Here is a 23,190-nt window from a genome sequence, read left to right on the forward strand (position 1 = left end):
CTCATATTGGGCCTTCCTCTTTTCCTGCTGCCTCCAACTTTCCCTAACATTATTGTCTTTTCCAGTGACTCTTAATCTCGTCGGTTCAAGTCCTCACTATTTTGTGCCAGTAATGTGGTGGCATCTGCATACTGGATCTCAAATTGTTAATGTTCCTTCCACAAATTTCCACTCCACCTTCATCTAAATCTAATCCAGCTTTCCTTGTGATATGTTCTGCATACAGATTGGGAGATCAAATACATCCTTGTCTGACATATTTGCCAATTGGAAACCATTGCGTTTCTCCATATTCTGTCCTAAAAGTAGCCTCTTGTTCAGAATAGAGTACAGAATGTGCATCAAAACAATCAGATGCGGCGGCGTATCGATTTATTTTAAAACCATCGCTTTTCATGGTTCACAGTCAAAAACTTTACTGTAATCTATGAAACAGAAACTGGTTTTCTTCTGAAATTCTCTCTTATGCTCCAGTAACCAACATACATTTGAAATATGATCTCTAGTGCCTCTTGCTTTTCTGAATCCAGCTTGAACATCTGGCATTTCTTGTTCAATATGTGGTAACAGCCTTTGTTGTATGATTTTGAGCATCACTTTACTCATGTGCGAAATCAGGGCTGCATTTAGGTTTGATGAGTCCCTAAGCTATTGAAGGTAATGGGGCCCTTTAATATTAGATAACAGGTACAACAGCTTGACCTACATTCAACTGTGCTGCACTGCAGTCTGCAGCTCCATGCTACATGTTGCCATGCAACCAGTCCATGCAGAATGTAGGTACCCTATATATAGAAATGAGCAAACCATTGATATTTTAGGGAGCAGGCTAGCAGGCGGGGCCCATTACTTACATCATAGGAGCCTACACAGCACAAAACACTTGCTGTATGTAGGTTTTATTTTATTTGTTTTTTATCTTATATTTTGGAAATGTACATCTTTTTTTTCCCTTTAAATTTTTTGGGGGGCCCCAAGAGAGTGGGGTCCTAAGCTATAGCTTGTTTAGCTTATAAGTAAATCCGGCACTGTGAGAAATTAATGCAATAGTCTGAGAGTTGCTGTAGTCTTTAACATCTTTTTTTAAATTGGAATGTAAATTGACTGATTCCGGTCTGTGGGCCATTGTTTTGTTTTCCGTATTTGATGACATTCTGTTTCTGTCACTGATGAATTCCATTTGTGTGGCTTGGAATAGCTCTATTGATATCCTATTCACTCCTAGTGATTTGTTTTTCCCAATTGCTCTCAGTGCAGCTTCACTTTCTAAAACTGAGGTTCTTCTTCAAAAGAAGCTTCTTGGAAGGACTATGTCAACCTTTTGTCTCTTTTGTATAGTTATTCATTGTAATCTTTCCATCTTTTCTTTTGTCCTGTTTAGTTAATGTATTTCTGTGTTAATCTTTCAGCATGCCTAACTGTGCTTTAAATTTCCCTTTGATTTCTTGGATCTAGTAGAACAGATCTACTGTTCTTCCTTTTTTATTTATTTTTTCTTTACACTGGTTATTGTAACAGTTCTCTCTGTGCCTGTTGCTGGCATGCAGTATTTAGACGTTTTGATTCTATTTGTCGCCTTTTACTTTTCCTCTGTCTTTAGCAATTTTAACCATTTATTGAGATTTTCCATTTCTTTTGGCTACAGGAATAGTTTTTTGGGCATTCTTCCTTTATAATATATCTGGTTTTGACATATGGTTCTTCTGGTTCACTTTCACTTGAACACAGTAATGCAAATCTGTTCTGTGCGCGGTCTTTAAACTCTTCTATTCTTCCCACAAGCTAATGGGATCATAGAATCATAGAGTTGGAAGGGACCACCAGGGCCATCAAGTCCAACCCCCTGCACAATGCAGGAAATTCACAACTACCTCCCCCCTCCACACCCCTAGTGACCAGAAGATGGTCAAGATGCCCTCCCTCTCATCATCTGCCTAAGGTCACAGAATCAGCATTGCTGACAGATGGCCATCTAACCTCTTCTTAAAAACCTCCAGGGAAGGAGCACTTACCACCTCCCGAGGAAGCCTGTTCCACTGAGGAACCGCTCTGTTAGAAAATTCTTCCTAATGTCTAGACGGAAACTTTTGATTTAATTTCAACCCGTTGGTTCTGGTCCGACCTTGAGCAACAGAAAACACCCTCCTCTATATGACAGCCCTTCAAGTACTTGAAAATGGTTATCATATCCCCTCAGTCTTCTCTTCAGGCTAAACATACCCAGCTCCTTCAACCTTTCCTCATAGGACTTGGTCTCCAGACCCCTCACCATCTTTGTCGCCCTCCTCTAGATATGTTCCAGCTTGCCTACATCTTTCTTAAACTGCGGTGCCCCAAACTGAACACAGTACTCTAGCTGAGGTCTAACCAGAGCAGAGCGGATCAAAATCGTACATGCCCCGCTATAATCTACTTCTGGCCCTGGAGAAGTCAATTGCAGCTGCATTTGCACCACAGACCTCGGTGCTTGTCAGCAGCTGTCAATGCATACGCCAAAGCCCGGATCGGCATCCTCGGGATAAAAAGCAGCTTGAAAGACATTGGGGCAGAAAGACGTTGGGGCAGACAGACTAACACGGCTGTGTGTGTGTTAAGTGCCGCCAAGTCGCTTCCGACTCATGGCGACCCTATGAATGAAAGTCCTCCAAAATGTCCTATCTTTGACCGCCTTGCTCAGATCTTGCAAATTGAAGTCTGTGGCTTCCTTTATTGAGTCCATCCACCTCTTGTTGGGTCTTCCTCTTTTCCTGCTGCCCTCAACACGGCTACCCACTGGGATAAACTGGTAAAAATGGATTTTACTAAGTTAATGAGTTATAGAAATTAGTCTTTTTTCCAACATCTTTACATTTTATCAGTAACAAATGTTTAAAACTGTCAAGACACTTCTGCGGAAGTCAGGTGAAGGGTCACATTAGGTGGTGGGTGGAGGGCAAGGGGGTATCTTATGAGATTTAACAACTGTATACTTAAAAATGTATTAATGAGTATGTATAGATACTCCTGGATATTTTTGTTTATTCTTTTTTTTCTGTTACAATAACTGTTAATTTTCTTTTTAGGTTATAAAAATTTAATAATTTAAAAAATTAATAATTAAAAAAATTACCTGTTAATTTTCTTTTTAGGTTATAAAAAATTAATAATTTAAAAAATTAATAATTTAAAAATTAACTGTTAATTTTCTTTTTAGGTTATAAAAATTTAATAATTTTTTAAAACAAAAAACAAAAACACGGCTACCCACTGTGAATTGGGGCGGTTTGCAACGGAGGCGCCACCCGGGCTGCCAGCTCTGCTCCAGCGACCGAGGAGGACGGGATGCCGCACAGATGCGTCCTGGGCAGGGAAAGGGGCGGGCGCGGCCTGGCCTCGCCCAGCCTCCTCGGGGAGGAGCCGCCAGCCCGAGCCCGAGCCCGTTCGCAGCCTCTCTTAGCGGGCTCCGAGTCGGCGGCCCCCCGAGCTGGAGCCCGGCAGAAACGCGGATGACCCAGGCCGAGAAGGGCGAGGCGGCGGCGGCGGCCGAGAATGGGAAGGACAAGGAGCGCGACAAGGAGAAGGAGCAGCGCGGGGCCAAGAGGCCCATCGTCCCCGCCGCCGTGCCCGAGTCCCTTCAGGAGGTGAGGCCCGCCCCTCCGTCCCCCCCCGCGAGAAGCTCGTGCGCAGGCGCGAGAAGCTCCTCGCGGAAGAGGCTCCCCTTCAACCGTCCTCTCCAGGCTTCCCTTCCCTCGAGAGGCGGAGGGGACGCCGGGTTTCGAAGGGATGCGGCGACCCCTCACGCAGCAGAATGGCATCGTCCGCTCCGTCCCAGCGGGGCCCAATTGAAGAAGCGAGCGGGCAGGGTTTCCTGGGTTATACCACTAGCACGCTGCCTGTAGGGGCGTCTTGATTTTTACACGCTCCCGCCTCTTACAAACAAAAAGAAAATGCCAAGACCACGGTCACACAGCCCGAATCAACTACGAGAACCAATGAACTCTGACCGTGAAAGCCTTCGACAATAAAAAGAAACCTTCCCTCTCGCATGCTGCGCTCAGGGGGAGGAAGGTTCATTTTGCCTTTTTTGCTTCCCCGGCGTAATGTTGTTTTTTCCTATGCAGGAAGTAGGAATCGAATACCCCCTCCACGTGGTCTGCCTGCCTATACATATTATCTGACAACTCCTCGTCTCTAGAGCTTTTTGCTTGGCTCGATTGAATGCTAACCCTTCTATGGTAATGCAGGGCAGAATTCCGAATATACCATACTCAGACAGGATCTGCCCTTGCTCTTCTGGCTCCATTGACTCATTAGCCCATGCCCTTTTGGAATGCCGCTTTTACGAGGAACTTCGATCACACTATATTTCCCCCCTTTTAACATACAAATCCAATGCCTCTGTGACTGACATAATGCCTTTTTTACTAAGCGACAGGGACCCCAAGGCTACATTGTCAGTGGCAAGATTTGTTTCAGTCCTTATATCCCTCCAACACTAGATATATGCTGCTCAAGATCAATTGATCAAGGAGCTTCTAAGGGATAAAAGGAAAGGAAGTAGAAATCAACTAAAGGGGGGAATCTGATTATTTGGTGGTGTGGAAAGTATAATAGTAAAGTGCTATTGGGGTAAACTATTGCTGGTCTGGTTTTAATGATATTTCGTTATGTATTGCTTCTAAAGTTCCTGCAGCAAATGTCAGGCAAAAATGATGCGTCTTAGTTTTAAATTGTCTTGTTTTTTTAAAAAAAAATTAAGTCTGCAAATGCTGTTGATGTCTGAATTCTAGATAGGGTGTTTCCACGCAAGATGATTATCTGTGTAGCTCTGGTTGCAACTGCAAATACATAGGCATTCGCAGTGACAACAGAGTTCACACCGGTTTCCCCCCATACTTTCCTGATCTTAGCGTGCTCACAAGGAAAGTGGTGCCAACGTGGGCAGCAGCGCCTGCAGAAATGCACACCTTGTTATCCACATGGTATCAAATGTGCTTTGACTGCAGTCTTTGCAAAAAGATGGTACCAAACCAGGTCTGCATGGCCCTATGCAGAGAGAAACAGAGGAATCAGTGCAGATGGTGCAGCCCATATGGGTAAAGAAAAGGTATAGCTGCATATATATTTTGTTATACCACTGCTTAAACTTCTGGTTTGGTTCCTTTTCTCTGGTGGGTACTACTGTTCGGAACTCCCTTCTCTTACAGGCACAATAGGCATGGTCTCTTCTGTCTTTTTTGAGAGGACAAAACTGTGTTTACAATGCCTCAGCGGTTAGATTGAGAAAAAAAATGTTTTCTTTAATTATTCTGACAATACTGTTCTGTTTGTTGTGCTGTTGACACTACTAGGTAGACTCTTGTCTATTGCTTGTTTGGGTTTATTGTTTTTGAATTATTTTAATTGTGTATTGATTTGATTTGTCTTTCTTGTAAATGATTATAACTGGTGATTCCTTCCAGTCGTGAGTCTATGAAAGGTGGTCTATAAATATAAATAAATAAATAAAGCATGCTTGTGTGTGGGAAGCTTGAGGAAGAGGTAGCAACGTTAAGATATTAACAACTGTGCTCTGTATTTAGTTGATGGTGGCCCAAGGTTAAATGAATTTAATTCATAGTACTAAAAAGGTGTGAAACAAAATGGGGTTTTAAAATGAGAGGCCAACTGTAAAGTTAACTGTAAACTAGATTATTTTGCTCCTAATGTTTGTCTATTTTCAGCAAATACAGAGCAACTTCATTGTCGTGATACATCCTGGTTCAATGACCTTAAGGATTGGAAGAGCTACAGATACACTTCCTGTTGGTATTCCTCACGTCATTGCAAGAAGACACAAACAACAAGGACAACTCACATTCAAAGACAGTTGGCTTCTAAGAGAAGGACTCAGTGTAAGTCTTAGAAACCTGAGTAGTAGCTTCCTGATTTCACTCTGTTCATTTTCATGATTCTTTTGGTGTGCTAAATCTACATAGTTGTCCATGTTTCCTATAACATGTGTATGAATTGTACAAAAACCCTTGGTCTTCATAGCAATGTGCATTCGTATTTCATCATCTGCTCCAACCATGCATGGAAATTGCTACAGCCTTTGGCATTAGCCATACAGAGAACTGGGTTTGATTCCTCACTCCTCCACATGAGTGGCAGACTCTAATCTGATGAACTGGGTTAGTTTCCCCACTCTTCCACATGAAGGAGGAGTGGGGTTTGATTCTCCTTAACAGGTAGACAAAATCGGCATATCAAAACCAACTCTTCTTCTTTTTCTTGTACCAAACAAATATGTCAGTGTGAGTGTGGGCTAATTTCCAAACTGAGTGTAGATTTACACCAAATAAGCTTTTGTTGCCGAGTTCCGGTCGAACTGAGAGCAGCATTGTGACTGAGCTCCGCTCCGCGGAGCGTATTTTTTACTTTCTTTTTAGCCCTAAGCCTTTGCTTAGAATATTATTTTATTGCTTTAGTGCCTACTTGGGCACTATAAATCTTCTGCTTTTTCTCTCCCTCACCCCTGCAGGCTCGACAAGTTTGTTGATGTTGAGCTCATTACCGAGGCACTAGGCGACCCCTGTGTAGCCAGTGGGGTGGGGGGCCAAGCTGAGAACAGCCTGCGACACTGCAGATTTGTTTCAGTTCCTCTGTTCCTGTCTAGCTTTCACTTTGCCTTCTTCTGACGTTTATTTGGTGCCTGGCTGCCTGCATTTTTGGGGATTTGATTTGTCCTTCTAAAAAAAATTTTTCTTGCCTCTGCCAGACGCTCAGGCAAAGAGCTGAGTGACGCTCACGAAATCCATGGGGTGGGGTTGGATATAAGCAAGGGGAAAACCCTGAATTAGAACTCTGTCGTAGAAACTCACTCTTTACCCCACATCTCCTCAGGGGGACGATAGGAGAGGGGAAAGGGTTCTTGCCAATATTGAAAAGTGCTGTTGGCTTAAATTCTGCTCCCACCTTAATGGAATACCCCCAGTGCGAGCAGTGATCCACACAAATGACTATAATGGATCTTTGACAAAGTCGCAAGACTTGTCTGCAAGCTTGGGAGGAGCACTAAAAATATGAATAAAGTGAAAGCAGAAATAAAATTTGTTGAGGGGGGAATAATATCTTGGGGTGGAGAATCCTGGCAATCACAAGCTGTCAAAATCAAGAATTCAATAATAATACAGTTGCTAGAAGATGCATAAACAGCCAATCCTTCTAAGCACAGCAACACTGCAGATTGATGTTCCACTCAGACAGGAAGATCAGAGACAAAGAAGAGGCTGAGAGGAAAAGAGGGTGGATGGCAGGAGGCCATTCCATGCAGGCCTAAGCAAAGGTTCAAACCCGAGATGGATCTGGGCAGCAAATAACCCCAAGGAAAAGAGAACCAGATTCCAAGCTGCTTCACTAACATGAACTGGGTTTGGCATCCCAGTTTTGTGGTAACCAAACAAATAAAAAAAAAAAACCCAAAATTTCCAATGTTGGAAACAGAGGAATGGGAAAGGGTGGGACCTTCAGGTATATAACCCGACTGGTCAAAGTGAGGAGAGGTTGTTTGAGGATTCAAGCCCTCTCTCTACTAGTTTAGAAATTGTATTAAAAACCAAGCAGGCATAAGCACTATAAATGGGGCAAGTCCAGAGGCTGTCTTTTTTGTTTTTCCTTGATTCTCCTCAAAGTGACAGAAGTGTGTTATGTTCTGTACATTGTTGCCACAGTTGATAAAGATTATAATATAAAAACTCTATATGTCTTTTGCTGCAGCATAGTATCTTTTCTGTGTGAGCTACAGGCCCTGGTATTACCAGTTTACCAGCAGGGGACCCGTGAGGATTTGCTAGGGAAGAGAAATCCTCCGACCCATTCCTACTGGCCTTCTCCCCACATGTTCTCCAACTGCCTCTGCTTCCCCCTCCCTATTTGTTCTACAGTAGGAAGAATTTTCTGACACTACACCAACTCTCACTTCTCCACTCCCTCACACACACCAGCATCAGTCTTCCCTCTCTTACCTTCCTTCCTGCCTTAGAACATAAGAAAGGCCCTACTGGATCAGACCCTGGCCCATCAAGTCCAGCAGTCTGCTCACACAATGGCCAGCCAGGTGCCTCTAGGAAGCCTTCATTTCCCATTCCCTCCCTGACTACTATTTTCTCTCCCATAACTCCTTCACTCCCCTTCATGACTACCAAGGCCTCTCCTTTGGGATTTCCGTGACAATCCAAAATATCAGTCAAGATCTCATGAAACTTGGCTGCCTTTTTTCTTCCAGCCTTTGTGCTTGGGTATGGCATTGCTTTTCCATTTGATGGGGATTACGTCTCCACTTTTTAGTTTTAAGATACATCTACAGTATCTGTGGGTGACTCCTCTTTGTGGATTTTTTTTTGCCTACATGATGGGACCAGCACATAGCGCTTAGCTATATGATAGGAACCATGGGAAAGATTTCTGTGTTTAGAAGAAAGCTGATGGCTGGTTTTTTTTTTTTTTTTAACTTTTATTTAGAAACCTGAAAGTCCTGAACAAAGACAAAATGGCCTTAAAATGGTTGATCAAGCAATATGGTCCAAAAAGATGTCAAATGGGGCCAGGCGTATACCAGTATCACATGATCAGGTAACCACTTCTAGACTGTACTGCAGGGGTCCCCAACTTTTTTTACCCTGTGGTATATGTATTAGTTTATTTAAAATATTTACATCCTGCCTTCTCTCTCTATAAACCAAAGTGGACAAGTTTGCCTTTGGTCCAGTACAGCAATGCTGCTGCAGGGACAGGAGGGAGGTCTTTGCTACTCTTCCCAGATGTGAAAGGGACCTGGCTGCAACATCAATCATACACCCCCTCCGGCCATCCAGCTTACCTTCCTTTGGCAGTTGAGCATCCTTGTGCTGTGACTTCTGATTGCAACTGCTGCCAAAATAATGTTTCCAGTGTCCCGTCAGAAGCCCTGCTTTGCAAGAGGCCACATCGACTTCTGGCCTCATCCACTTCTGTGTTAGGGACCCTGATCCAGTTAACAGATCTTTTATTTGGTGTGGTACTTCAATTTAGGAATAATTGCTTTAGACTGATAAGTTCACAATTTTTTTGTGTAACATTTTAGGTCCGGTCTTACAATAGACAGATGAGGCCTGCTATTTTAGATCACAGTTCTGGGACCAAATGGACAAACACAGCCCATCATCCAGCATATCTCATTGGAGAAGAGGTAGAAACTTTCTCATTTTGTTAAGAAATCTATTATAGTCCTATATCTAACTGACTTAACAGTTTCACAAAAATGTATTTTAAAAGGTGAACTGTGATCATACACAGTAGTTAGTATTTAAAGGAGTTGGCCTCAGTCACTTGTCTGCAGAGGTGTTTGTTTGTACAACTAGTTAAATGAGTTGTAAATGGGTGGCCTGAAGGAGGAAAAGTAATTTTTTGAGCTTTACCAAGTATTTGCTGTTTGAGTGCATGGAGATAATTCTTATTTGCTCTTGATGACCAGGCAAGTAGCTGTTTGCAAGCTAAAGTAAAGAAATCAAGCAGAGATGAATACAGAGGGGAAGAAAGAAATAACCCAAATGCTGGTACAAAATATTTGTCATATGTGACATAACGTAAGTTAGGCTTAAAAATGGTTTACCTCAAGTAATTCGGTATTACAGCCCACAAGCCCTACAGAAGCAGAACAAATAGCGCCAACTAATTACCTAAAACCATATTGCTACATATATCATTCATCCTAGTACATCAGACAATGAAAAGGGTTATCAAAGAGAATTATACACAAGACATTATCTCAGCCTGTATTTTCATAGCAGAGGATCAAAACTTACCTATTTGTATGGTGATTCTTTGGTCAACTCCAGCCCATAAAATGTAAATGAAATAACGATCATATCACCTGCCTATAGTAATGATTTCATTACATATATCTCTTCAAAATGAAACTTTATGATTAATATAGAGAAACTATAACTTATCGAGTTTTATCAAGGCTATTTTAGTCGGCTTTATTTCTGTTGGATTGTCACTCATGCAGTAAAGGTAGAGGTGAAAACTGGCTGTGAAATGGATGGATCTTTTGTAATGATCCATTATTTTGAAACAAAATAATTAAAGCTAAGGACTGAACAGTGTTGTATGTTTTAATATGATTTTAAAATTTCTTATGTAGCATTTTATTATGAATTACATTTTCTCACCAACTGAACAGTAATTTATCACAGCTTTTGCTAATATTTAGTTCACTGTCTAGACTCAGCTCATACTTTTACAAATTGTCCTGCCATAACTGTGATATTTTGATATATCAACAGATATGAGTGTTATAGCCATTTCCTGATGTTTTTCTTTTATTTATTATATTTATAGCCCTCCTTTCCCACTGAAATGTAAGACAGATCACATGATATGAAACAATGTAATCAAGCAGCATAATGCATCCAGTAACAACGCATTAGGACTAAGATTAGAACAATGCAAAAAGAATAGGGTATAAGATATTATATAAACAGTGCAAATTACGGAATTACAAAAAGTAGAAGACAATCCAGTAAAAATAGGATAATACATACAATAAACACTGGACTAAAGTCCTGTTCCATTTATAAAGAAGCATTGTCCTGAACTATTCCATTATATTACAGCCCTATTCCATTTATAAAGACATGCTCCTGAACATTTCTGTTTTATACAGTCTCCAGAATAATAGACTCTGAGCGCAGTCCTGAAGGGAGGGGGTAGATCCGCGGCGGCTGGGAGGCTTCCTGGCCACTGTAAAGACAAAAAAAACCCTTTTAAAAAAATAAAGAAAAACGGGGGAAATGCCCCATAGGGAATAGTGAGGCTGTGCCACCGAAAAAGGTGGGGCAGCCTTCTGCCACACAGGATGAAAGGGCTGTGGAAACTGCCTAAAGGCAGCTCCATCCCCAGAATGCCCCAGGAACTCCCACCACCACGACGGCATGGTTTTTCACTTCTGGGAATAAGTTAACTGGACACCGGTGTGTTTGCCCTTGCACCAGCATAAGTGCAACCTTATTCTGTGATAAGGTAGCACCTACACTGGCGCAGGGTCATGCCGGCTCCAAAGGAGCTTCAGCCCCCTCTTCAGGAATGGGCTGCCATACACTGTAATGCCAAGACAGGCTTTTGAAAGAAATATTAAGTTGACTTTCTTTTTCTTTTCAGGCATTATATGTTAACCCTTTGGATTGTTACAGTGTTCATTGGCCTATTAGACGAGGGCAGTTTAACCTTCATTCAGGGCCAGGTGGTTCCCTTACTGCAGTCCTAGCAGATCTTGAAGTTATATGGTCACATGCAATACAGAAATATTTAGAAATACCTCTTAAGGATTTAAAGGTGAGCTACAGCGGAATACAACTATGACTGGCAAATTCTTACCACTCTAATGTATTTAACCATTATAACTGTACACACCTTTCCTTTCTGAAGTCACCTATTGAAACTCTCTCCCCTTGTTTACTAAGAAAATAATTAATCGGTGGTACAACAGGTTCTTTACATCTGCGGCACTCACTCTATATAATTCCATCTCGTTAAAGCTCTGATTGATTGGCTTCCTTTACTCTTTCCACCACTGCTTGAAAACCTAACTGTACTTCTAGGCTTTTTGCTGTTTTCCACTGATGTTTTTGCATGTTGTTATTTTATTTTTAATTAATGCTTTATAACATTGTGTTTTGCTAAATTATTTATTTTATGAAAAATTGAAATTCCGACTTTCTATTGAGTCACTATCCAGAGCATCTTGCAGTCAAATTTAAAAACCAGTCCAAATATAAAAATCAAGTTAAAACTTCAACAATTGAGTGTCAGTCAAAAAGCCACATCACTGCAGATAGTGAAAACCATTTGCAAATTAAAACCTACCAAAATCTTGGGTAAATAAAACAATTTTCACATCACACTATGTAGAAATAGAAAAGGTGTGGGGTCGTTTGGGTGGAAAAATTAAGAGCATTCCAGCATTTATTAGAAACACCTTTTAGGTGTTCCTATTGCCTAAAATAAAATGTGGTTGGATCCACTACATTTTCCACTAATGTAAGAGGGGAGGGGTTTTTTGGTTGTTTGTTTTGATTTATGGCAACTCCAGTGGGATTTTCAAGGCAAGAGATGTTCAGAGGTGGTTTGCCATTGCCTGCCTCTTTGTCATGATGCTTGGAGGTCTGGCGAGATAAGGCTAGCCTGGGCTATCCAGGTTTTTGTTAGTTTTTTTGTGGCATCAAGTTACAACTGACTTATTACAACCCTGTAGGGCTTTCAAGGCAAGAGGCGTTCAGAAGTGATTAGTCATTGCCTGCCTTGAATCATGACCCTGGTATTCCTTGAAGGTTGCCCATCCAAATACTTACGAGGGTTGATCCTGCTTAGCTTCAGAGATCTGACGAGATCAGGCTAGCCTGGAACTATCCAGGTCAGGGCTTTTCCAGGTAATTTCCACCAATTCCCTCTTCCTGCTGCAACCCTCCCCCCCTGCCCAGTTTGCCTCTTAGGCTGTATTGGAGGGTCTCTGGGGCCCCGGGAGCAAGATTTTGAGATCAGTGGGCTTCAGTAGGGAAGGAGGAGGAGGCAAGAGTGTTCTGTTCCACTGACAGAAGTGCCTTGCATTAATGGAAATGCTAGTCTGGATTCAACCCAAATAATAAAATTGACTGTACCTTGAACCAGTAGCCTAACCTTTTCCGCTTGCCTTACTTCTATATCTCATGACATCATTCATGAAGAGGGATGGTTTAGAACGGGAATCCTAATTTGGTTCTTCTCTTCTTTCAGTATTACCGATGCATTTTACTGATTCCAGACATCTATAATAAACAGCATGTGAAAGAAATAGTAAATATGATCCTAATGAAGATGGGCTTCTCAGGTAATAGAGCAGCATCTACTTCAGTTCTGTAATGGAGAGATATTTAAATGATCTTTTGTTTCTGAATTTGAATCATATGAGTCTTCTGACCCTTTTCCTTATAGCCCGGCATCACCAGATGGTATACATCTTTCTGTCTGTCAAAACTGAACCATCATGAAATAAGTATGGTGCAGTGTTATAAAACTAGTCCCCAGTTTTAGAACAATAGGGTTGTTTCTGAGGTCATGATGCCCAAAACCTACTTAACTGTCTTTCACACAGCTGGCTCACAGTTTCATCATGTACTGAGTCTTGTGGGAGTTGCTTCTCTGGAATTCTACCTCATGTAGTTTGTGTACGAGTACCACAGCAGTGTGGATGGGGACAAATGTGTTCATATTTCCCACCTGATTGGTACACCTACTTTAGTGGTACGAGAAGAGCACTATGGGTTTGCATTCAGGAAGCCATCAGTCGCTTAGAATGTGGCAGGAAAAGTGAGATCTAGTTCAAGCTATGGATGCGTTTGTTTTTTCCATGACTTGTTCCTCAAAAACACATAATTCTTCAAAGGTTATAAAACAGCTTATCATGGAATGTGTCCAGCAATGTTGCAGACATGAAAAATGTGTCTGGGTTGGCTGGCAAAATAGTGATGTCTATTACAATGTTCCCCCCTTTCTGTTTTTAGGAATAGTGGTGCATCAGGAGTCTGTCTGTGCTACTTTTGGAAGTGGTTTAGGTAGCGCATGCATTGTTGATGTGGGAGATCAGAAGACAAGTGTTTGCTGTGTTGAAGATGGTGTTTCACATCGTAATACCAGGTAGGTATCACAAAGTGGGAGCAAACATTTCAGTATGCAGTTATGATCTCTCCAGGTCTAGGAGTTCTATACAGGATGGCATATCTTAACCCTTCACGCAAGGCTTGTGAAAGTGCCTTAAAACTTTGTGTTAGCAAAATGATGGTGTGGCTTATATAAAAATACATGCTGGCATAGCAAGACTTAAAATAACTGAAGTGGTAATCATGGGTCATCATATTTATGAATTATTTAAATTTCCTATGAAGGTGCAGTAGATCTTTTCTGGAAAAGATGTAAACCTCTAAGCTACTTGTTTGTATGTTTGTTTTTAGATTATGCCTTGCATATGGAGGTTCTGATGTGTCAAGATGTTTTTATTGGCTTATGCAGCGAGCTGGATTTCCTTACAGAGACTGCCAGTTAGCTAAAAGGACAGACTGTCTTCTTCTTCAGCACCTAAAAGAAACCTTTTGCCATTTAGACCAGGTAAGCTCAAAATCCAGGGGGCCGGGCCCATATCTCACCACGTTCCATTGCCCTAAGGAAATTCCTTTGTCACAGGCTAGTGCAACCAAGAGTCCCTTGGGGTTTTCTGCCTTTGTTTGAAAGATGTATGTCCTGATATTCCATTAAATTAGTGTCAAAAATGGCTTTCATAAAATTCAAAAGCTATTTTTAAAAAGCAAAAATGAAGCTAAAACATTAATAATCCGGTTAGAAAATGGTCTTGCAAGCCCTGTTATTGTTTTGTCTGAAGGCTCAAAAAGTTCTGTGGTCTTCCCAGGTCCCTTTCCGCTTGGTGTACCAACTTCTCTCTGGGTATTGTCCTCTGCCCCCCACTAATCTGGAAGAGACATAATCTGCTAAATGGATTAGTACTTCTATCACTCTTTACTGCATTGCCATGTAAAGGCTCTGCATAATTACTAAATCTCATGCTTTGCTTATACTTACTAGCGTGGGGACAATCTGTCACACTTTAGCGATGGCAAGCTTTGTCCCTCCTTTTTACCGCTCTTTGGGAAGCAGGACCATATTGGGTGCGGTGTTGGTACAAAGATCAGGCTAAGGGCATTCAGAATATAAGATAGTACAAGCATCAAGCCGAAATAGTGTAATATGTAGTCCTTTATACCCTAACACTATACATATCCAACCCTTAAAAGTTGCAGCATTTAAAGGCCTCCATTACCTTAGTTCTCAGAGCTTAGAATTTTTCCCCATGGTTCCTCACCACATATTCCAGCTGGAGTTCCATTTTTAAGGCTTTAGTCTTCATGGCTTGAGACAAAATGGCCAAAATGTAAGAATAAGAGCACTTCTCCCTCATGTTCAGAAAATGTATCATTTCCCCTTGGAGTTTATTCCTTGCTGGGATCATCCCCAATCTTTCTGTCCCAAAAGGAAGAAATACAATCTAGGCTTCATGCTTTCCCAGTCCTTCTGGAGTAATAGGCTGAGGTGTTAGCTGATAAATATTTTGCCTCAGTATGGCATCTCTAAGTACTGGAGTGCTCCATGCTTGAGGATGATAACTCATCCCCCATACTGTTCCTTTTGCCAGCTACCGGTACTAATTTGCAGTCAGGCTTCTGGACATAGGTAAGTGCAGACCAAATTAGTGTAATATAGATGTAACCTCTAGGGTGGAAGTCATTTCTGCACTAATCCAATACCAGTTTTTTGAAGTAATAGATTTACCAGAGATAAAACTAAAACCATCCACAAGTTAAAACCCACCAAATGCTTTTGTTAAATAATTTTTTTTTAGAAAAGACCTCATCACTAGTAGCTACCCACCTAATCTCAGAAGTGTAGACACCTGTAGCAGCTGCTACTGATCTTAACATATAGTCTTACAGTCCTGACTAACTGGAGGACTAAGGGCTTTAGTCTTAGGCTGTTTAGAATACTATAGGTCAGATTCAGCATTTGGATTGTGAAACAAACCGGAAAATATGTCATGAACAGTGATAGCGTATAACTTTATAAACTGAGTTGAGATGCTGAATAGAGAGAAATGTATTCTCTGTGTCCTCAAATATTAGATTGGATGTCCAGACAGTGAAATTGATTGGAAGTTGGTTCTACTTAACATTAGAAGGAAACTGCTTGACATCAAGCATAATCAGTTTACATCATTTGTTTCCCCAAAAGGTTATGGCCAATAGCATAGATGGTATTAAAAGAGGTAGAGAAATTCAGTGAGAATAGTTCTGTCAACATTAGAGAAGCTAAATCTGGAGCTTCTTTAGAGGTAGTTTGGTTGCCAGACATTGGGGACACTAATTATTGGGTGGCTGTCACTATCATACTAGGCTTATGACCTTTCCTCAAAAACACTGCTGATGAGAGTCTGCTTCAATATCTCATAGTTTAACTTCATGGAAGAGCACTGGTTCTGTAGAGAATCTTAATCATCAGGAAGCTCATACAAGGAGATAGGAAGTGATCAAAGCATAACCATCATCATAATGAAAAGATGTGTTGCGCACACATACATGTACTATCAATATGATTCCCTTTCCATTATGTGAAACAAAAGCTTGGATTAAATATAATTAGGTACATTAAAGTAGACCTCAGTAAGCGAGAGGTCTGGCAGGCCACTGTCAGAAATATAGCTGTGGACTGGATGGACTTTCTGTTTCGTCCAACAAGGCTATTATTTTTTTCTGGAGCATGAGATTTTCTAAGTAACTTTGAAGTATAATATTCATATTTCAGATAGGCAAACAATTATTCCCCTTAAAATGAATAGCATAAACATAATATTTTGGCACAGGAAGAACATTTTCATTGCTGCAGCTGAAAAAATGAATTAAAAGATGTATAAGGTTGCTGAATTTCTTCAGAAAAGAGCTCTCTTATTTTTTTTCTTTGAGCCAGCAGTTCAGCTTGGCTGCCTAAGTATTCTGTTGGTGGTTTTGCAAAAGCTTTGTATAACGCAAACGTTATCTGCTGCAAAATATTGTTGAAGGCTTTCACAGTCAGAGTTCATTGGTTCTTGTAGGTTATCCAGGTTGTGTGACCGTGGTCTAGGTATTTTCTTTCCTGACGTTTCGCCCACAGCTGTGGCAGGCATCTTCAGAGGAGTAACACTGAAGGACAGTGTCTCTCAGTGTCAAGTGTGTAGGAAGAGCAATATATAGTCAGAAGGGGGTTGGGTTTGAGCTGAGTCATTGTCCTGCAAAGTATTGAAGGTAATGTGCTAATCATTGTCCTGTAAGTATCAAGATAATGTGCTAAGAGGGTGTGGTATGTTAATGTGGAATCATTGTATCCTGAAGTGATCTGTTAACAGTGGAATCCAAAGCTAATCCGTGTGGCTATTGTGGACTGTAGTCTTTGTTAGTCTGGAGGTTTTCAGGACAGAAAGCCAAGCCTTATTCATTCTTAAACTCTCTTCTGTAAAGTTGTGCTGATGTTTATGAATTTCAATGGTTTCTCTGTGCAATCTGACAAAATAGTTGGTAGAATTGTCCCGTCTTTCAGTGTCTTGGAATAAGACCCTGTGTCCTGTTTGGGTCAGTCCATGTTCAGCCACTGCTGATTTCTCAGGTTGGCCAAGTCTGCAGTATCTTTCATATTCTTTTATCCTTGTTTGTATGCTGCGTTTTGTGGTTCCGATGTAAACTTGTCCACAACTGCAAGGTATACGATCTGCTGCCTTTTTGAATTAACTTCTATGCACATTGTGTAGCTGTGAATTTAAAAGGAACCTGGGAGAAAGCCAAATTTTACATATATGGGTGAAGCTTCCTATTTCAGTTTCTGAGCTGCTAGAGACAGCAGACGTAGAGAACTGATGTCTATTAAAGCATTCATAATATGTCTGTGTTTTACAATCAGGATTTATCTGGGCTGCAAGATCATGAGTTCCAAGTTCGACACCCAGATTCTCCAGCTTTATTATATCAGTTGCGGCTGGGAGATGAAAAATTACAGGTAAGAGTTTATGATTTTATAACCTTTGGAACACAGTTTAAAGATGCAAAAGTCTGTAGAAAATGTGACTAGATTGATAATTTAAACTTCTATCTGTTAAAAGTTTACTCTTATTCCATCTCAAAGGTTTTGTTTAATGGCTGTAATCTTTAAAGGATGTGGGATGTAGCCAACTTTTAAAATCTAAAATTTCAAATTAAACATTTCCATGCTTCTAATTCTTAAGTTTCATGCCATTTGGAACAAGAACATGTGCATCTAAAATCAATTGCTTAACTATTCAGCAAGTATAAGCAGGTAAGGCTATAAAAAGAAGTTTGAAATCCTTTAAAGTTCCCCCCGTCTCTCATGATTAGGCTCCAATGGCACTGTTTTATCCGACAATGTTTGGAATTGTGGGGCAGAAAATGACATCCTTGCAGCAAAGATCACAAGGTGATCCAGAGGACCCACATGATGAACATTATCTCTTAGCAACACAAAGTAAACAGGAGCAAGTGAGTGTGACTTTTCCCCCTTCTTCACGTCCTATGAGACCTGTTACCTTGATAGACTTAATTATATTTAATTAAAGCTTTGTTTTCAGAGAATAGGGGAATGATATTGACAGCTTCTGTATAAAGACCTCTTGTAACCATGGCAAAGGTCGGGCTTTGATAACTTTTCTCATAAGTTTCCTTTTGATTAAAACCTTATATCTGAGCCTTGCTCCCCCCGAAGGAAGTTAAAACTATTGGATATTTGAAGAGTGCTCTCTCAGAAGTAGCTCTAGGACTTTGGTGTGCTTTCCCCCATGCACATTTGCTAGTTGGAGGTAACCCAAGAAAATTAACAGAATTTGAACAAACAATAATTAAATCACAAGACCACCTGCTGACCAAATTTTATCTATTTCTTTTGACATTTGATACGGAGACGGAACAAGTCAAAATATGTATCATCAAATGGATGCAAAACTTTGGAGAAATGATACCAATGAAACAATGGGAATTACTATGGACAAAAGAAATAAAATTTTCATCTTCCCAATCCATTAGGGAAAACTGGTATAAGATGTTCTTCAGATGGTATCTATCTCCAAGATCTTTTAAAAATGTATAAAGCGGGGGATGAACTTTTGAGAGTCAAAAGCTCCCTTCATCGGATACCATATCTGATGAAGGGATCTTTGACTCTCAAAAGGTCGTAGCCTGAAAATCTTGTTGCTCTCTAAGGCGCTCCTGGTCTCAAATCTAGCTGTAAAATTCTAGCCTACTTTGGTTATGCTGTCACTTTGTTCTGGTAGCTATTTTGAAATATGTTAGATAAGACAGGATATCTTTTTACCCCAAAAAAATTAAAGCTAAACTTCAGTTGTGGTATATTAGTGAAGCACCCTAATAATCCTGTTGATTCAGTCTTTGGGTGACTTGTAGAGTGGCTTGTACCAGTGCGGTTGCATGAATCTCTTCCGCTGTGCTCCCAGTCTGCTATGAAGAACTCTTAAGCAACAAAAGTTGCTTTTCTGGCTCTTAACTTTAAAGACTGCAGCTCTTGATTATGTAATAATCAAACAAGAAGAGTGTCAAACCAGGAGCATGGGTTTCGAGGGTTACTTCCTAACCCTTACGTTACGAGGCAGAACATACTTTTTTTTTTTTGGCACAGTATGGAATTTATTTTGCATTCAGTGTAACTTGCCATGTTTCTCCCCCCTGCTTTTTTAAAGTCTGCAAAAGCGACAGCAGATCGAAAGTCCATGTCCAAGCCTGGTGGATTTGAGGGAGACTTGCGTGGCCAGTCTTCGGGCATTGCTGAAAATCTCTATCCCCAAGACGTGGAACTGGGCACCTCTCACAGTGACTGTATTATAGCTGGAAATGACTCTGAAGAACAGCTAACAGCTCACATGTCCAGAAAAACTGCTGTATCTCAGTTCGAAGGGAAAGCGTTAGGCCTCGACAAAGCAATTCTGCACAGCATCGACTGTTGTGGTATGCCCTTTTTTGTTTCGTTGTTTTATGCTTTGGACAAGGTCCATGCTAGTATTTGTTCCTTCAGTTTGCAGAAGCTACGCATGGTCATGTATCCCAGCTAGATTTCTGTGGGTACTAGAGGGACGGGGAGGTGATTTTTACTGATTCCTCCCTCTCTCAGCAGCACAAAACACACCATGAAATGCTGCTCCTGGGGGATGGGGACCTGTCAAGAATAGCATGGCAAAAATCACCCCCTCCTTTGTTCCCATGGAAATCTAGGTGGGATCCAAGCCATTACTACTTTGTTGCCTTAATGCATCACTTATGGGCTTTGGGCCTGCACAGAACCACTATTTGGAAACTTCTAGACCTGGGGAGTAGGTACAAAAGTCTCCTCAGAATTATCTCCTTTGTCCACAGAAGCAGCAACCCTATTTGAGAAGTTCTACAGACTTCTCTCCTCAGAGCTAATTTCTGCATGTTCTTTTAAAATATAGTTCATCCTTATTTATATTATTACAGTTATCTCAAACTAGCAGTGCTTATCTAATACTGGACTGATAAATTGTCCTAAGAATTTCCCTCACTGACCCTAACAACAGGTGGTCAATGTACAGAGGCTGTTGGGTCTTACGACCACCACCATCTCAGTGGTACATTGTCCAAGGCATTGTCTGGTTACTGTGACACACAGCCAATATTTCATTGCCAGCGCAGTGTCATGGTTAAGAGCGGTGGTTTGGAGCAGTGGACTCTGATCTGGAGAACTGGGTTTGCTTCCCCATTCCCCCACATGAGCGGCAGACGCTAATCTGGTGAACTGGATTGGTTTCCCCACTCATCCACATAAAGCCAGCTGGGTGACCTTGGGCTAGTCACAGCTCTCTCAGCCTCACCTGCCTCACAAGATGTCTGTTGTGGGGAGGGGAAGGTGATTGTAAACTGGCTAGATTCTTTCTTAAGTGGTAGAGAAAGTCGGCTTATAAAAACCAACTCTTCTTCTCATTTTTCAATAGTTGTTTCCTTCTTCTGTATGATGTTAGTTGAATTCTTTACCATTTATATGTAATTCTTATGCTTCTATTTTTCCAGCATCAGATGATACAAAAAAGAAAATGTACAGTTCCATTCTGGTGGTAGGAGGTGGTCTGATGTTCCACAAAGCCCAAGAATTTCTTCAGCACAGAATTCTTAACAAAATGCCCCCTTCTTTCAGGAGAGTGGTTGAAAACGTAGAAGTTATTACAAGACCAAAGGTACAAATCTCAGAGGCTGGTGGAATGCCTGAGGATAGCCTTAGTGAATCCAAGCCTGTTGAAATTGTAGTTTCTTCCTTCTTTTCTTACAGCACATACACTTTTAGAGAGGGGTGTATTATATATTGCAATTACATACATTTGCCAATACAGAAAGCATGTTACTTCCTATATGTGCAATATATACTAGTTTACATACTTAATTAAGAGCCATAGCGATTAAGGTGTTGGACTAGGATCTGGGAAAGCCGGAATCCCCACTCTGCCATGGAAACTTGCTGGTTTACCTTGGGCCAGTCTCAAACTCTCACCCTTGATCCTGGCTAGTTTTTGGATGGGAGACCTCCCAGGAATACCAGGGGTGTTACACAGAGGAAGGCAATGGCAAACCATCTCTGAACATTTCTAGCCTTGAAAATCCTACAGGGCTGCCATTAGCCAGCTGTGACTTGACGGCAAAACACACACACACACTGAATTAGTAGTTTATGACATGGAATAAGACATTAAATAGCTAAGAATCAGCCTTTTCTTTTAAAATGAACACCAGCTAAACGCAACAACTAAGGAGATCCTTTTTGCTAACCAGTAAATATTACGATTTCTCCTTTCTTATATATTGAGATGGCAAGGGAAGTTTTAAGCTGAAGATGCTACTTTGCAGGAAAATTGGGATGTTGTTAAAGTCAAACATCTCAGTGTCAAAAGATAATTTTGATAACTGGAATTATCAAATGGAAAACTGTTAGTCAGCAGCTAGTCATTTAAAGAAAACCGGATTGTAAATTGAGATTTGGAAGCTGTGGGCTTGAATGCTAAGATTTGCTTCTGCTTGTGCCATGCAGTCGGTGTCTATTGTGGGGTGGTCCTGTGCCATAGAGCATGCACCTCTGATGTCTTTCATTGAAAGAAACTAATGTTGCTTGAATGGAAGCATCAAACACTGGAGGAATGTTCTTCATAGTGGGATACCAACCTTGTAAGAGAATGAAGCAAGGCTTAGGATCCAGGCCATAAATAAGGTTGTGTTGCTTGCTTATATTCTGCTAATTGCCTTGTCTTATCGTTTTCACGTGACCATCTTAGGACATGGATCCCCGTTTGATCGCTTGGAAAGGGGGTGCTGTTCTAGCTTGCCTGGATACGACACAGGAGCTTTGGATATATCAACGAGAATGGCAGCGCTTTGGTGTCCGTATGTTACGTGAAAGAGCTGCGTTTGTTTGGTGATTCACTGATTTTTTCCCCTGGTGTTTTTTTTTTTTAAATAAAAGTTTATTATATAAAAAGTAATGCTCTCATTTGAAAAACGATATTCGAAATATCTGAGATCAGGATTGGAGTAGTCATAATGTCTGATCTGTTCTGTCTGACAAAGGGAGCTTTGACTCCCAGAAGCTTATACCCTGAAAATCTTGTTGGTCTCTAAAGTGCTACTGGACTCAAATCTAGCTCTTCTACTGCAGACCAATGTGGCTATATGCTCTGAAACTGGTCTACTTTAGTACAACTGAACTTAGCTCTAGGGAGGAAAGCGTAGGGTCACACACACAAAAAACCCTGCACTGGTATGCCAGAGCAAAGTTTATTTTTACACAGAAAACAAAGGATAAATTATTGTAATAGTAAAATGCAGCTCATCCTATAATGAGATCACACACACACACACATAATGAGACACGTGTGCTTGTTTGGCATCTGTTAACTTCTGTTAGAATGAACTGGAAAACACTTAACAGCAAGTAATTCACTATAGCTTGTTTGTTTTTATTGCAACCATCAAGAACCCTAATTTGTATAAGTTGGAGGTTGCAGAGGGATTAATACTTTGAACACTTCAATTACAAATTTGGGATACCCATGCATGTTTGCATGGCACAGAACACTTAAGAGCCCCTACTCAAGAGAAAGGAGGAAAAGGCACGCGAGTTTACATCCTGGAACTTGTTAAGAGAGCAATAAGTACCTTTGCAGCAGGCTAAATGCTAAATCGTAGAACAGGAATAGGCAACCTCTGGCACCCATAACAACCGTTGCCCACCAGACTATTTTGACTGGAACCCAGGGCCAGGTCTCTACCTAAGCAACCAAAGCACTGGCGGCACTGCTGGAGCCAGAGGTGTGAGAGAAGGTGACAGGCATGGCTTATGCCCATCATCGCCACATCCTTCACAGTCACCAACCAAGTCCAAGGTGAATCCAAGAGATGCTCCCAGTGCTACATACTAGTAGCCTCACAGACATCCATTGCAAATTTTGTTGGCATGTGTGTAAAAAAAAAAAAGTTGACTACCCTTGTCCTAGATCTTCAACTAGTAGAACCATCAGTGATACAAGCATGTTCTTAAATATAGAAGAGTTGGTTTTTATACCCC

The 23,190-nt window shown here is 41.0% G+C and overlaps 1 protein-coding gene across 1 annotated transcript; it reads left to right on the top strand.

Annotated features, from left to right (window-relative positions):
* Positions 1 to 3,478: 3,478 nt before the first annotated feature.
* Positions 3,479 to 22,045, top strand: ACTR8 (actin related protein 8). The gene is made up of 13 exons (XM_056854743.1): positions 3,479 to 3,620; positions 5,703 to 5,873; positions 8,482 to 8,592; positions 9,083 to 9,187; positions 11,161 to 11,334; positions 12,772 to 12,865; positions 13,539 to 13,671; positions 13,986 to 14,139; positions 17,506 to 17,601; positions 17,958 to 18,098; positions 19,310 to 19,574; positions 20,652 to 20,815; positions 21,902 to 22,045. The coding sequence occupies exons 1-13, from the start codon at positions 3,486 to 3,488 to the stop codon at positions 22,043 to 22,045; spliced, it is 1,887 nt and encodes a 628-aa protein (XP_056710721.1). The 5' UTR covers positions 3,479 to 3,485.
* Positions 22,046 to 23,190: the final 1,145 nt, after the last annotated feature.

This window comes from Euleptes europaea, chromosome 1 (genome assembly GCF_029931775.1).
Source record: "Euleptes europaea isolate rEulEur1 chromosome 1, rEulEur1.hap1, whole genome shotgun sequence".
In the NCBI taxonomy this organism is placed as follows: domain Eukaryota; kingdom Metazoa; phylum Chordata; class Lepidosauria; order Squamata; family Sphaerodactylidae; genus Euleptes; species Euleptes europaea.

Coding starts and splice junctions, on each gene's coding strand:
- ACTR8 (XM_056854743.1), top strand. CDS start 3,486: ATGACCCAGGCCGAGAAGGGCGAGGCGGCGGCGGCGGCCGAGAATGGG. Junction 8,593..9,082: donor TACCAGTATCACATGATCAG/GTAACCACTTCT, acceptor GTAACATTTTAG/GTCCGGTCTTACAATAGACA. Junction 19,575..20,651: donor GCACAGCATCGACTGTTGTG/GTATGCCCTTTT, acceptor CTATTTTTCCAG/CATCAGATGATACAAAAAAG.